This window comes from Primulina huaijiensis, chromosome 16 (assembly GCF_012295235.1).
Source record: "Primulina huaijiensis isolate GDHJ02 chromosome 16, ASM1229523v2, whole genome shotgun sequence".
NCBI lineage: Eukaryota > Viridiplantae > Streptophyta > Magnoliopsida > Lamiales > Gesneriaceae > Primulina > Primulina huaijiensis.
Genome location: NC_133321.1, coordinates 17,770,136 through 17,782,830, shown reverse-complemented (window position 1 = coordinate 17,782,830; position 12,695 = coordinate 17,770,136). Strand labels below are relative to the sequence as shown.

At 36.4% G+C, this 12,695-nt stretch overlaps 2 protein-coding genes across 4 annotated transcripts in view; both read right to left on the bottom strand.

Annotated features, from left to right (window-relative positions):
- The window catches only part of LOC140961457 (ubiquitin-conjugating enzyme E2 variant 1D-like), a 92,494-nt gene extending 91,390 nt beyond the window's left edge, over positions 1–1,104 (bottom strand). The window contains exon 1 of the mRNA XM_073419979.1: positions 1,095–1,104. The gene's annotated coding sequence lies outside the window, so the exon portion shown is untranslated. The remainder of the gene's footprint in view (positions 1–1,094) is intronic.
- Positions 1,105–1,547: 443 nt separating this feature from the next.
- On the bottom strand, positions 1,548–12,121 carry LOC140961973 (DNA glycosylase/AP lyase ROS1-like). Of its 3 annotated transcripts, XM_073420779.1 has the most exons (21): positions 11,975–12,121; positions 10,828–11,549; positions 9,072–10,670; positions 8,578–8,988; positions 7,639–7,729; positions 6,869–7,542; positions 6,183–6,760; positions 5,977–6,056; positions 5,825–5,909; positions 5,653–5,744; positions 5,500–5,568; positions 5,367–5,403; positions 5,201–5,283; positions 4,300–4,764; positions 3,967–4,003; positions 3,841–3,898; positions 3,525–3,664; positions 3,386–3,451; positions 3,127–3,241; positions 3,008–3,046; positions 1,548–1,922 (listed from the first exon to the last, which is right to left on the bottom strand). In XM_073420779.1, the coding sequence occupies exons 2-21, from the start codon at positions 11,321–11,323 to the stop codon at positions 1,804–1,806; spliced, it is 5,334 nt and encodes a 1,777-aa protein (XP_073276880.1). In that variant the 5' UTR covers positions 11,324–11,549; positions 11,975–12,121; the 3' UTR covers positions 1,548–1,803. The 3 variants fall into 3 exon arrangements, with proteins under 3 accessions (XP_073276880.1, XP_073276879.1, XP_073276881.1); XM_073420778.1 differs by having other exon boundaries at positions 6,183–7,542; XM_073420780.1 differs by lacking the exons at positions 1,548–1,922; positions 3,008–3,046; positions 3,127–3,241; ... (2 more) ...; positions 3,841–3,898; positions 3,967–4,003 and having other exon boundaries at positions 4,354–4,769; positions 6,183–7,542.
- Between the last annotated feature and the right edge of the window lie 574 nt (positions 12,122–12,695).

Below are 12,695 nucleotides of genomic sequence, written 5' to 3'. Positions count from 1 at the left end.
AAATTGGAATTCCATTTTCTGGTTTGAAAATTTTTGAAATGTAATTTGAAATTTGATTTTGCAGTTAAAAATAATATTATTTATATTCAAAAATGTTGTGTTGCTTGTTTTATCAAATTATTTTTTTAATAATATTTATACAAATACATATACATTTTATCAAGAACAAAATATTATTTTTGAACATATAAAAACTAAGAAATTAAAAAAATATAAAGTTTATGANTGTTTTGTAAAATATTTAACGAAGACTTAAAATTTTTGAGTAAGTTATAGAAATTTAATAGTAAAAATAATTATTGGTTTTAAAACTTAAATCCCATGAAATTTTTCCAATTTTATGAAAATTTCACTTAATTTAATAAAATCCCATCGAATACAACCCGATAGCCCGGCCCAGCTTTCCTTTTCCTCTAGCGCGCCATTTAAATATGGAACCCAGAATGGAGGGAAATCCATAAACTAAGACCGCGGCAAAATTTTCATACATCTCCCCATAGCGAGACTTTTGGCCAAATTTTCTGAGAAACTATTTACAAGGCACAGTTTTCTCCTTCAAAGGTATGAGCTCTTTCTCTCTGTGTTTATCAAGCATCATTCTCTGTTTGTATGTGTGGTTTATCGAACCAACTATTTGTTCATCGATTATATGCATAGAGGCTAGAGATGTTATTGATCTCGATTGGTTTTAATATAAACTAGATAGATAAAACGAAATTTCATTGAGACACGCATTCTATGATATCTGATCTGGTGTGCTTGTGCATGTTTCTGTGTTTGAACTCTCGATTCTGTCGATTTACTTCTAGTGGAAAAAGATGATTCGGTAGAAGATGCAATACGAATGTTTTTGTTGCTAATTGGTTAAGTTTTTAGCAGATGCGCTATGTTTGGGTATAGATGCTGCATAATCAGTAATTCCACACTCTTGAAATTTAGAGAATTAGCCATCAACCATCTGCCCCACCAAAAGAATAAATATATCTCAAATAATTGATAGTAGACAATTGTTTGATATAAAGATCATCCAACAATAACGGCATATTGATCATCCAACAATAACGGCATATTGATTATTATGGCACGAAAACCGAGGAGAAGACCTCGCCGAAAAATGTGACCTGAAAATTGCTGTTTTGGTCAATGTGAGCGGCAGCTACGGCAAAATCAGGGTTGATTTTTTATGGAAGTTTTGTTACAAATGTATATGGGCATGTGCAGAAGCTTTCCATGAGAAGGATTATGGCCTAGGATATATATGGTTATATATACTTCCCAAATACAGAACATATATATTTTGATGGAATTTATTTGACATAAAAAATGTTTAGAATATGAAACAAATTTAAGGAATAGTTGGCTTGTAATACACCTACTCCGTTTCAGGTTGTATGATCATGCGTGTACTTTACCTATTATTCATTTATTCTTGTTTCCAGCATAGGGTGACTTATTCATCGATAAGACGGTGCTCGATTAGTGCATGACATTACCTTGACTAGATTTTATGATTATACTAAGGAATCGACAACATATAATAACAGAAATAAGGCAAATAACTAGTAAAAATTATAAGAAAAAGCCCATCTCTTATCCCTGTAAAAATTGAAGATTTCAATTTTGATCAAGGGACAAAATCGTTGACAGTTTATATAATCTCATTTTCAGCTCAAGATGATAAATTTACATGTGTGATCATTTTCCATTGCTTTGAGAAAACCAGGCTGCCGAGGTACTTTGATACCATGCCACTGCTGCTTTGCTCACTATCTTACCATTACTTATGATAAAGATGACCTTCTTTTAATTTTGTCCTGCCTCTCCTTTCCGTTTGGCTAACTTGCTCGCAGGAAAGTGCAATCTGGCAATGAGAGGCCGCGGTGCTCGTGTTTTCCTATCAAATCCCCTGACACAAACAAACCCTGGAAAAAGTATGGCTCTCATTAATAAAGAGCATAAAGTGAGGTTTCGAGTTTTTAGCTTGTGTGTAGCTTGCCTCAGAATAATAATTTGTTACAAACTCACACTGTTATACTATGAGAATCCTTGTGCAGGGAAGAGAGGAGTGTTATAATCAGCTATATTAACTTGTCTACCATGATTTTCCGCATGGACTTTAATATTTTTCTTTTCTTGCTTGAGAACAATTTAAGTGAAACTGCCATGCACTACTGACCTCTAATCTTCTGCAAGTGTAAGTCAGTCTGTGTCAAATATATACCTGGCTAATATGGCCTGCTGAAACTTAACTGGCACCAAGGTTTAACTGATCAAGTTGTCTAATGTCTGATGACGCATTGGCTTGTTTCTTAACTTCGTTTCAATTGATATATTTGGGTTCAGGAAAGTTTAGTGAGGTGAACACAAAAATGTATTTGAAGAAGGATGAGAGAAGGAACAAGGTTTAATTTTTTATGCATCCAATCTGTAAAAAAATGCAATTAACTCTGAAAACAGTTTTGTAAGAGACTGAAAGTAGAAGTAAAACAGAGAGACAGCAGGCATGGATGTCATATATCATACTATTCATTTGTTCGTTATACACGAATAACTACACATTATCTCAGATGAGGACGAAATGAAGAGAATACATCAAGAAGATATTAACATCTCTGAATTGCTGAATCATTCTTACACTCTGCCTGTATTAACAATTTTCTATAGCCAACCCGTCAGCACGGGAATAATTGTTATTAACAGTCAATTGTAGCTATTGAAATGGTTGGTTAAGGAAAAATATTCTCTCAGTGCATCACTGATTATAGCAAGGGGTAGCAACATGCAATTCATCACTAGTGTTCTCTTGCAAGCAAGATTGAGTTAAAAGCATTTTCATTTGGGATTCACTTTTGCCCTCTGGTTCTTGCTATTTTAATATTTTCCTCATCTGGGAAGCCCAAATAGTTAAATATGGAGATTACATCAATATGATATGAAAAGAAAATACTTTACCCATACTTAAAAGCTTCTCGTAAGTTGAAATGCAAACAATCTAATAACCACATACCTCTCCAAAAGCAATACTGGATATCTTCGGTCTCTAGCCCTGATAACAAGATTTTGTAGAATGTCAGATTTTATGAGTAACTTATATTTTCGTTATTCAATTGTATATCCCCCTTTTACCTTTAAATATTGTTGGTATAGACGTTCCAAAATACACTGTTCTCCTTGGTAAGTTCCATAGCCACTCTCGTGGAATATCCATGGGATGAAGACTACTCTCATGGTCAGAGAATACCTACAGGTAAACTAATGTTTTCATTGAATTCTATTTCAAGGTAGACTCCTTGATGAGAGTGGATCCCATCTAGATTTAAGAATGAGGCATATTATTACCTCATTTACTTGGAAATTCTTAATTTAAGATGGGGAATATTGTTACCTCGTTAACTTGGAAATATGTGCCATTGAGAGGAAAGCTTCCTCTCATAGCTGTTCTACAAGGTATCTGTTATGATGGCTCATGTTAGATTCTATATACTGTATCAGGAGTTTTCAGAGCTACCACAATAATATCTTACCAAAAGAGTTCCCCTCACAGTTAGGGAATTCGCTTCGCGGACACTGTTGCATGATAAACAAGTTCTATCATTGCATAGTTTCTGGGGTTCTTGGGAACTACACCTTCTTTCAGGTGGCTCAATAGAGTTCACAGTTTCGCCTGAGTTGAATTTGGTATAGTTAGTTGTGTAGTAGTTACTTGGAGACAACGGCCATTATTCAATATTTGTTTTTCTTCAGAAACAGGAAGAATTACAACATTTGTATCCTGTAGTGTCAAAGCCTGAAGAAGGCTTGTACAAGTTCTAGTAATCATAGGCCTCTAAGTCTCTATACCTGGTGTCCATATAGCAAGTAGGTATGGGCAGGGATCATCTGCTTCTCGTCTGTCCATCTGCGAAATATCATAATTAGGTTTGAAGTAGATTACGCATTAAAAGAATTCCCTAGAACATTACTAACCCCTTCTAGCAGAGGGTGTGAATCTGGTAGCTCATATCTGTACAAATGGATATTGATTAGTGATCTTCTTGAAACATTATCACGTAGTATCATGCTTAGAAGAATTATTTAGTTATAACTAGAATGTCTAGACTCTAGCTGTAAACAGATGGCTGGAAACATTATCACGTGGTAGTCATGCTTAGATCAATTAAGTAGTTACGATTGGAATATCTCTAGACTTTAGCTGTAAATGGATGGCTGGACTTCTGATCAAGGACACAAAGTGACCTCACAACACAGCTAGAAAAGGACAAATCTCGTGGTTCTAGAAATTTAGGAGAATTTGCTTACACTTGATGCTCTGTTCTGAGCCGGCTCACGTTTTTAAGTTTAGGCAGAGGGATCAAAGCAGCTTCTGGAGTCAAAGCTACTATGGCCTTTGATGCTTCTCCTTCCAGAGTTTCTGCATTTTGCCTCATAATCTTCCATAAATTATGAGTAAATTCTTCCATATTGAGTTGGATGGTAGGAATTTCATCAGGATCTTCACAGAAACTGTTCTCGATGTCACATTCTGGAACTTGGTTATAGATTGGTTGTGGTGTGGCAGGGGTTTCAACGGTGGGCTCTGGCGTAGTTGGCTCTTCAATAATCGGTTGAGAGTTTCTTACCTCAGATTCAGCAACTATTTGATTAGGTTGTGGTGAAGGCAGCTGCAACAAATTCGTTTTTTTTGCTGGATTTTGATTAGCTTTTCTGTTTTCTGTGGCAAGTGTGATACTTTTCTCCTCTGGTGCTGGAAGAGCAAGTCTTGCACTGCACTTAAATTCATCAGATGCCACTATTTAAGAAAACAGTTTGCACCTTCCAAAAAGATCAATAGTTTCATCTCAGTTTACATTTGTGTCTAATAATATATGATATATATATTTAACCTTCACGTAGCTTGCGTTTGACTAGCTCATAGTCCTATATTTCAAGAAAATCACCGTCAAAAGATTTTTTTGTCATCCATGTTTTAATAGTTTAAGGTGGATTTAACTCTATAATTATTTTCTGGATATATAACCCGTGTAATTCTTTCTGGTCATCGTATAGATATGACATTATATGAAAGATATTAGCAGAGAGATATTTTCATATGATTTGTTGGTCCTATGTCATATTCAAGGAGAAAATACTAACCAAAATCATGAAAAAACGAATCACTTCAAAACTTAACTTTTTATTTAAGCGTGGAATGATTTCATACCTGGCAAATGCACTTGCAAAATGTCTGCATTCTCCCCTCATTGGACATGCATTGCAATTTGGTTTGTTCTTCGTGCAAAATACCTGACACAAATATATTGTTTATTTTATAAAATTCGCTGGTCAATCTGGCTATTGAAGATGTTTTTCTAACAGTCATACCATACCTTTCCAAAAGTAATCATTTGATAATGCAGCTCATATCTATAATCAAAGAGCACCATTAGTCATTGAAGGGGAATCAATTAATAGTGTGAATCAGTAAGTTGGTGATTGTGTTAGAAGAAAGTTTATGATTACAATATTTTTTGATCAAGCTTGCAAAGCCTAGGCCACAGATATTTCTGAATTGACTCCATTATTGGGTACCTACACAAAGGAAGCAGTGCGTTAATTCTACATCTTATTCTACAGTTTATACAAGAAAATCTAGTTGTGGTTGAAATTACCGACATTTCCAGTAGATGCAGCTGAAGTGATTCAGGCAACGGCTGAAGAGGTACCCACCCTAATCGCACTGCTATACGCCCAACATTTGTGTCAACCTTTTAAATATAAGAAATACTACTGTTGGTGAAGTTTTTAGATATTCAATAAATGAATTGTTATAGGGATAAAAACTTACTGGAAAGGCAAGGTGATGAAGTGTCAATAGCCGCACACACTCCACACTCTTCAAACCCAAACCCTTCACGCTCAATAGATACTCTCTAGAAAATGTAACAAATGTTTTTCATTTGTCGAATGCATAAAAAAATAGAAAATCTGCGACCTTACTTTGCTTTATCTGGTGGAATATCTCTCAACCATTCCAAATCAAGGCTTCCATGTTCTCTAACAAGCCGGTTGAGGAAGTCCTGCACAAGGTTTTTCCCTGATTATTAGTTGGTGACCAGGGTTCTTTGATGTCTGAAAAAGCAATGGGTTTTATGATATTAAATATATACACTTTATATTCTTTGTTGCTAATATCTGAATCACACCTGGATTCTCTCGGCTAGTCTATTGTTCATACCCCTTTCTCGAATAGTGTGTGCAATCTCATTAATATCTGCACATCTAACAGCTTCCCAGTCCACCGAGTCCGTGGTGTTGGGTGTTTTCTCTCTCTTTCTCCCCCATGCCTCGGCCTGTTTTCTCAAGCTATCCCAATCAATCGGGTCTTCTTTCACTTTTCCAATTCGTCCTCCTTTCTTTTTGGGTACATGCTCCTTTTTGCTAGGATGATTATCAGGGTAATTCATAGTTAGGCGACCTTCCATGCTCTTAGACTTCTCTGAATTTTCTGTGTGGCTGCTACTACCTGTGGCATTCATCAAATTTTGAGGATAGATTCGATTGTTTGATGCCGCTGTATTACAATTTTTTTCTTGAAACAGTATCTCTGTTGCATCTTGGCCCTTTTGGTTTTCAGTTATTTTTTTATTGATCTCGATTTGATCATTGCTGCTTGACTGAGCATTTGGACTGCAGAACTGTGGTCTCCCTTTGGAACTATCACCAGTGAATTTTTGAATTGAGTCCTGGAATTCGGATTCTGATGATGTTGACACTCTGCTTCCTGCAGGGGAAAGTCTTTCCCTGCTGTCAGCACCATACAACTTGGATAAATAAAAGAATTCTGATTCTTGAGCTCCTGGAGTGGGTGCTAGACGCAAAGTAGACTCACCACATGAATTAACAGATTTTGCAGGGGATATCCAATCATCACTTTGGATTTCTTTTTGTGAGGCAAGAGACGAGCTATCTGGTTGCACATGCCCACCTATATCAAACAAATTTCCGGCCTCCCTAAAAACACAGTTTGATTCGGCCATCTGCAGAAGTTGTACAAAAGTAGGATTGATGAACCTATTTGGCACAACCCCAGCTGTTGTCACTTCCTCAGTGGTGCTCAGTAACGAAGTTCTTTCTGTCGTTTGTACTATTGGGGAATCTGTAGAGCTGTGAGAAGAAGTCACAGAACTCTGAGAATTAAGTTCATCAACTGAGTCTCTCTTAGTCAAGGCAGATGTATGGGGAACAAATGGGCCATGTTTGGACATATCCGCTAGTTGGACTCCAAAGCTGTCTTCAGGTTTATTTCCATCAAAACTGCAACCTGAGGACCCGACTCTACTCACTGCTTTGTTTTCATTGCCTTCAAATTCGTGAAGTATCTCAGAATCCTCACCATAGACTTCCTTGTTTAACACCTCTCCATTCACTCCAGAAGTTTCATTGGGATTCAGCACATATTTTTCAGGCTCCATAGCGTGTGTATCCACTCTCTCTTCATGTAATTCAGTAGAGCTAGTCTTTGACTTGAGGGGGAATTGCGCAACAAGAGACATAAAGGCAGAGCTGAAGAGTAAATGAATGGATTCAATGATTTCTGTCATCAACTCTGAAGAATTTTTTTACAAACCTACATTTGTTAGAACTAGAAATGCAACCAACCTAGAAAGGTGATCTGAAACATTCTGAGTGAGGAATACGCCAATCACAGAGTCTAATACTGATCCTTTCCATGGCGAAAAGCGCCTGTCTCCTGTGACAGAAGGTAAAACAGTCAAATTGTGATATTGGCGAAATGAAAATTGAGAATTTTTCCCAGATGAGTCCACAATACAGAGGAAAACTAGAGTTCTGAGTCTACATGAAGCATTCTGCACCAAACACATAGATAATAACTACATGCACATCCCTCTTTTGGTAAGCCAGAAGGAGGGAGGGTATGAAGGGAAGGAGAAGAATTAGTATTCTTTATGACATTGTTGGTCATATATCATGTTTCCATTTCTCATGTCTGATTCAGGTTCATCAGCATCAACGTTCTTCCATTATTTCTTGAACAGCTTTTGTTGGGGCTTGCTGCCCCACAAATGGACACTCGAGCAAGATAGACTCTACTGTATTATTATGTCTTTGATAATAATTTATTATGGAGGTTTTTTTAATTTATTATGTACTCTACTTCCAGGCATCTTTATTTTGCTTTACCTGATTTAGGAACCGACAATATCAGAGTGGTATCTACAACAATAGATTCAACGGATCATACTTAACATACTCAACTATTTATCATGCTATGTTATCTTTCGAGTATAGCTGTTGAAAGCTGTACAGTTGAATCAGATAGCAGAAGAATGCTCTGTTAGCTTACGTTAAACAAAGAGATATGCATATGGATGTAGTTGTTGGAGGGAGTTTTTAATGAAAGAAACCATGTTAAGTAGGGTACAGATTTACTTCCATCGAACTAGTTCAACAAAATCAAGAACTCTGTTCTTTCTCTCTGATGATTCTATCCGTTTGTATTTAGCCATTGTACCCAAGAATTTATATGCTCTGTGGCAGAGAAGAGTTTATGCTAAATTTGACAACTTTACACATTACCTTGGACAAGATGCATGCGTGCAATAAATGAGTCTGCTCTTCCACTGAATACTCTTCGTTCTTCTTCCCACCATTTTGTTTTTTCTTCATCATTTCCATCAACGCCTTCACTATTTATATTTTCTAATAGAAGTTGCCACACTCGAATTGTCTCACCGTCAAGTTCAACTTTAGGGCGTGGTCTTCTTCGTTTAACTTGATTAAATGAATTATCAAAAGGGATAACAGCTTCACCTCTTTGATATGGAACAAGGGCATAATGCTCTTGATAAAACGTATGGCACGCTACAATCGCACTCTGGTTTCGAGCTGATACTTGGTTGCTCTCTGCTTTCAGATCAAGTTTATTAAGTTGCTCAGTTATTGCATCAATTGTGGAGACATATCTAAATTTCGCAGCCACAGGAGAACCTGCATTAAATGTTAAAACAAGTTAGAACGATATCCAGAGATGATTCTTATTATATGTAGCACCTTGTTGGTATCATGGTTACCCATCAAATTGATGAATCCATCGCAATTACACATATTTGACTGTTCCTTCACTGCCGTGGTTATATCTCTTAAAGGGTGTTTTCCAAGATTCTCGTGATTGGTGGACTGCAAACTGCATTTTGCTGTATTGTGTCCCGTCTCACTCCTCACATTATTGTAAAATACGGGAAAATGCATGATAGGTGTGCCGTCATTCTTACCTGTGTTTTGTGTCTGCAAGGAATTGTAAAAAATCCCAGTTGCATTTGTGCTGCAGATTTCAGCTCCGACAGCAGTATCCACTCGTTGTCTCTTATAGTTTCTTTCATTGCTTTCTGTATTCAAGCATTTGCTGTTGCTGCAATTGGAATCATTAGGAATGCTAGATGTCAATCGGCAATCAGGATTTATTGTAACTTGAACTGAATTTTCTTCTTTGTCATGTGTTACATTAGAGAATACTATCTGGCATTTTCCTCTTGTAGCTACACGCTCAACAGTGAGAGTGTAATCATCATGCAGTGGACACATATTTGCATGAGGCAAAAGGTTTGGGGAATGTCTTTCTGGTTTTGACCGGTAAACTTTCAAAACTTGATTCGTAAAGCATGCAGATTCATAGGTTACACCCACATCAGTTTTCTCCATCGCTGCCTCCATCCTGTGTCTGCATTGCATAGTTGCTTTTAAATTATCTTTTGCATTAAGGTTCTCTTCTTGTGATTTGATGTCTCGATTTGAAGATCGACAATATGAGGAACCTTCGTCTTTCTCTTGGCTTTCCAAATCAAAATTTAAAGATTTTCTGCAGGAATTTCTGGTAAGCCGTACAAACTTTCCATTGGCTGCACCAATACTTCCCTCATCTAATTTGGTAGCTCCAGGCTTGTTGATTCCCCTTTTTCTCACACACTTCCTCTTTTCTATTGGAGTATCCTTAGAATTAGGACTTTTGTTTGAATCAGTTTCACTTTTCACCCCTTCCAGAGAAGTATTATTGAGATGATTGACTCCTTTTTTTCGAACATACTTTCTCTTGACCTTCGTGGTGCCCGAGGAGAAATCTGGGCTTTCGGTACTTGGTTTGGGAGGACTTTTGTTTGAATCAGTTCCACTTTTCCCTTCTTCCAGGGGAGTATTATTAAGATTGTTGGCTCCTTTTCTTCGAACATACTTTCTCTTGACCTTCGTGGTACCTGAAGAAAAAGGCTGGTTTTCGGCGGCTGGTTTGGGAGATTTTCTGGGCTGGCTTTCTACTATTACTTTGGGCCTGTGCCTTTTCTTTCTTGGTTTAGGATTAGGTGTTTTCTTCAAGTCAGTTTCCTCTGCCCCTTCCTTGTCAGGCTTGTGATTCTCTGGTAGTTGTGTAGAATTAGTTGCACATGACTGAGATTCCTTCACTTTATCACTCAAGATTTTGTCCACTGTCGCATCTTCTTCTATGTGCATTTCACCTTTGCTGAAATATGACATTGCGGATTCACATCCTGCTTTACCGAGCTTCTCTGGTGTCAAGGGTTCAAATGGGGACAATACACTCTTGACCGTAGTTGAATTTGTACTTGTCTTGATTGGTGAATGAAAATTACATACTGTCATGGTGGGTATTGATTTTTCACCTGTTGGATAAGAAGGTGTGTTTATATCATCGAAAGTACAAGAAAATGATCAAGTTCGCACAGCGAATTTATGTAATGCACATTGCACAACAATTACTCACTGAACACACGCATCACAAGAATTAACCTTTACACTGAAGTCAGACAGGAGACTTACCTGTTAGCGTTTGTGGTAGGCTGTTGAGTTCTAGGTTGGATTTTGCTCCAGGTAAACTATGAGCATGTGCCACAGCCAAAAGATTTCCAAATGATAGATTGTTCCATTTGTCGTTATTTATAGTAAATTTATCATTTATACATAAATCCTCTTCATGAACTTGGGAATTTGTGTGTTGATTTGCTTGTGAAGTGTTGGAAACCAAACGGTTGGCTGCATTTGTAAAATTGTAACATGTAGGTATTGCCAGGCATTGAGTTTCTTGCGGAAGATTATTCAATAATCTCCCTGTTTCAAGCCAATTTGTGCCGTTATCCTGTTTAAACCCGGAGTATGGTTCTGGATACGACTGACTAGCATCAACAATGTCTTTTTCTTTCCCATCTGAGCAGATCGGCTGCTGGGTTGTCGAATCGGGCTTTGCTGGGGTTGTAGGAATCCAAGAACTATTCTGGACATCTTTTAATTCTGGAGCCATATTTCCACGTAAATCCATTTCCCAGTAACAAAACCCAGGAAAATTCCTATCTTTACTGGTTCGGTAAAATTTTCAAATCTCTTATATACTTTTACAAGCATCTCTCTATGGCAAAACTCAGTAAAAATCTCATCTTACCTCCTCCCATATGAAACACCGTAAGTGATTTTTCCCTGGCTAAAACTCTATTATTTCACATGCCAATTACTTTTCTTCAGAACTTTATTGAAGCACTGGAAATTTTCTGTATATAAACCGATAAAAGTCAGAATCTGAAAAATACGTCAATACTAGATAAAGTAAGCATATCATATTAATTTCTCTCGTCTTTTCTCATGAAATTATACCGAGCAGTTTTAATCGACAGATCTCTTAAAAAAGCAATGGAAAATGCCAGAATTTGGTAGTGGCGCAATAATCGATTACTGTACCGTAGGAGAAAAGAAAGCTCGAGGTTCGATTTCTAGTTCATTAATCTCATCGATATTATTTATGCCTTATCAGTTGCTCGATGGCAATAGAACAAGAAAAAACCTGAATCTTTTATTTAATTTGGTACTGCAAATTTAATTGATACCAAATTTATATGTCATATAATCATGGAAACCTCAATTAAACACCGTAAATTTACAATTTAGAACAATAGGTAAACATTTTGCTTGAACTGACCTTGATAGTTGGATCTCTGGTCAAGATCTATTGAAGCGGTGGATGGTGGATAGAAACTGAAAAAAGAGTGATTTTCTCTTGGAGAAGGGAGAGAGAGAAGGGAGAGAGAGCTCACTAACAGAAAGACCAGGACTTTAGTTCTTTTGATAGAGAACATATCGAGAAGATTGAAATTTTGGCGCAATCGACCGTTTAGTACAACAGTTTTTGTGTTTAAATTATTATTTATTTATTCGAAATCAAAAATTTTGAAAAATAAAATAAAAAAAATGTTTATAATAAAATATAATAATTTCTCGAAGATTTTGGATGAAAGTTATTTGGATAGTAATATATTACAGTTAACGGGTCCTTTGCGGAAGAAAGAAATATATTTTGTAATATTAAAATTTTGGCTCTACAATAATTTTTGTGTTTAAATTATTATTTATTTATTCAAAGTTGGAAAATTTGAAAAATAAAATAGAAAATATGTTTATAATATAATATAATATAATAATTTGTCGAATAGTCGGATGTAAGTTATTTGGATAGTATCTTACAGTTAGTGGGTCCTGCGAGAAAGAAAGAAATTTGAGAGAAGAAATATATTTTGTAATGTGGTAAAAGAATTAGATTGGAATTACATATATTTGATTTCTGATGATTACGAAAAGTAAGTTGAAGTAAGTCTGCAATTCGATTTACTAAATAAGCAACGTCTTATGTCAGATTTTGCTTT

What these genes read in the sequence shown, in the direction of transcription:
- LOC140961973 (XM_073420778.1), bottom strand. Translation starts at nt 11,323, where the DNA reads ATGGATTTACGTGGAAATATGGCTCCAGAATTAAAAGATGTCCAGAAT. An exon ending in GACTAGCCGAGAGAATCCAG is followed by an intron (nt 6,057 to 6,182) that starts GTGTGATTCAGA and finishes AACCTTGTGCAG; the next exon opens with GACTTCCTCAACCGGCTTGT. An exon ending in CATATTTCCAAGTTAACGAG is followed by an intron (nt 3,242 to 3,385) that starts GTAACAATATTC and finishes GTTTACCTGTAG; the next exon opens with GTATTCTCTGACCATGAGAG.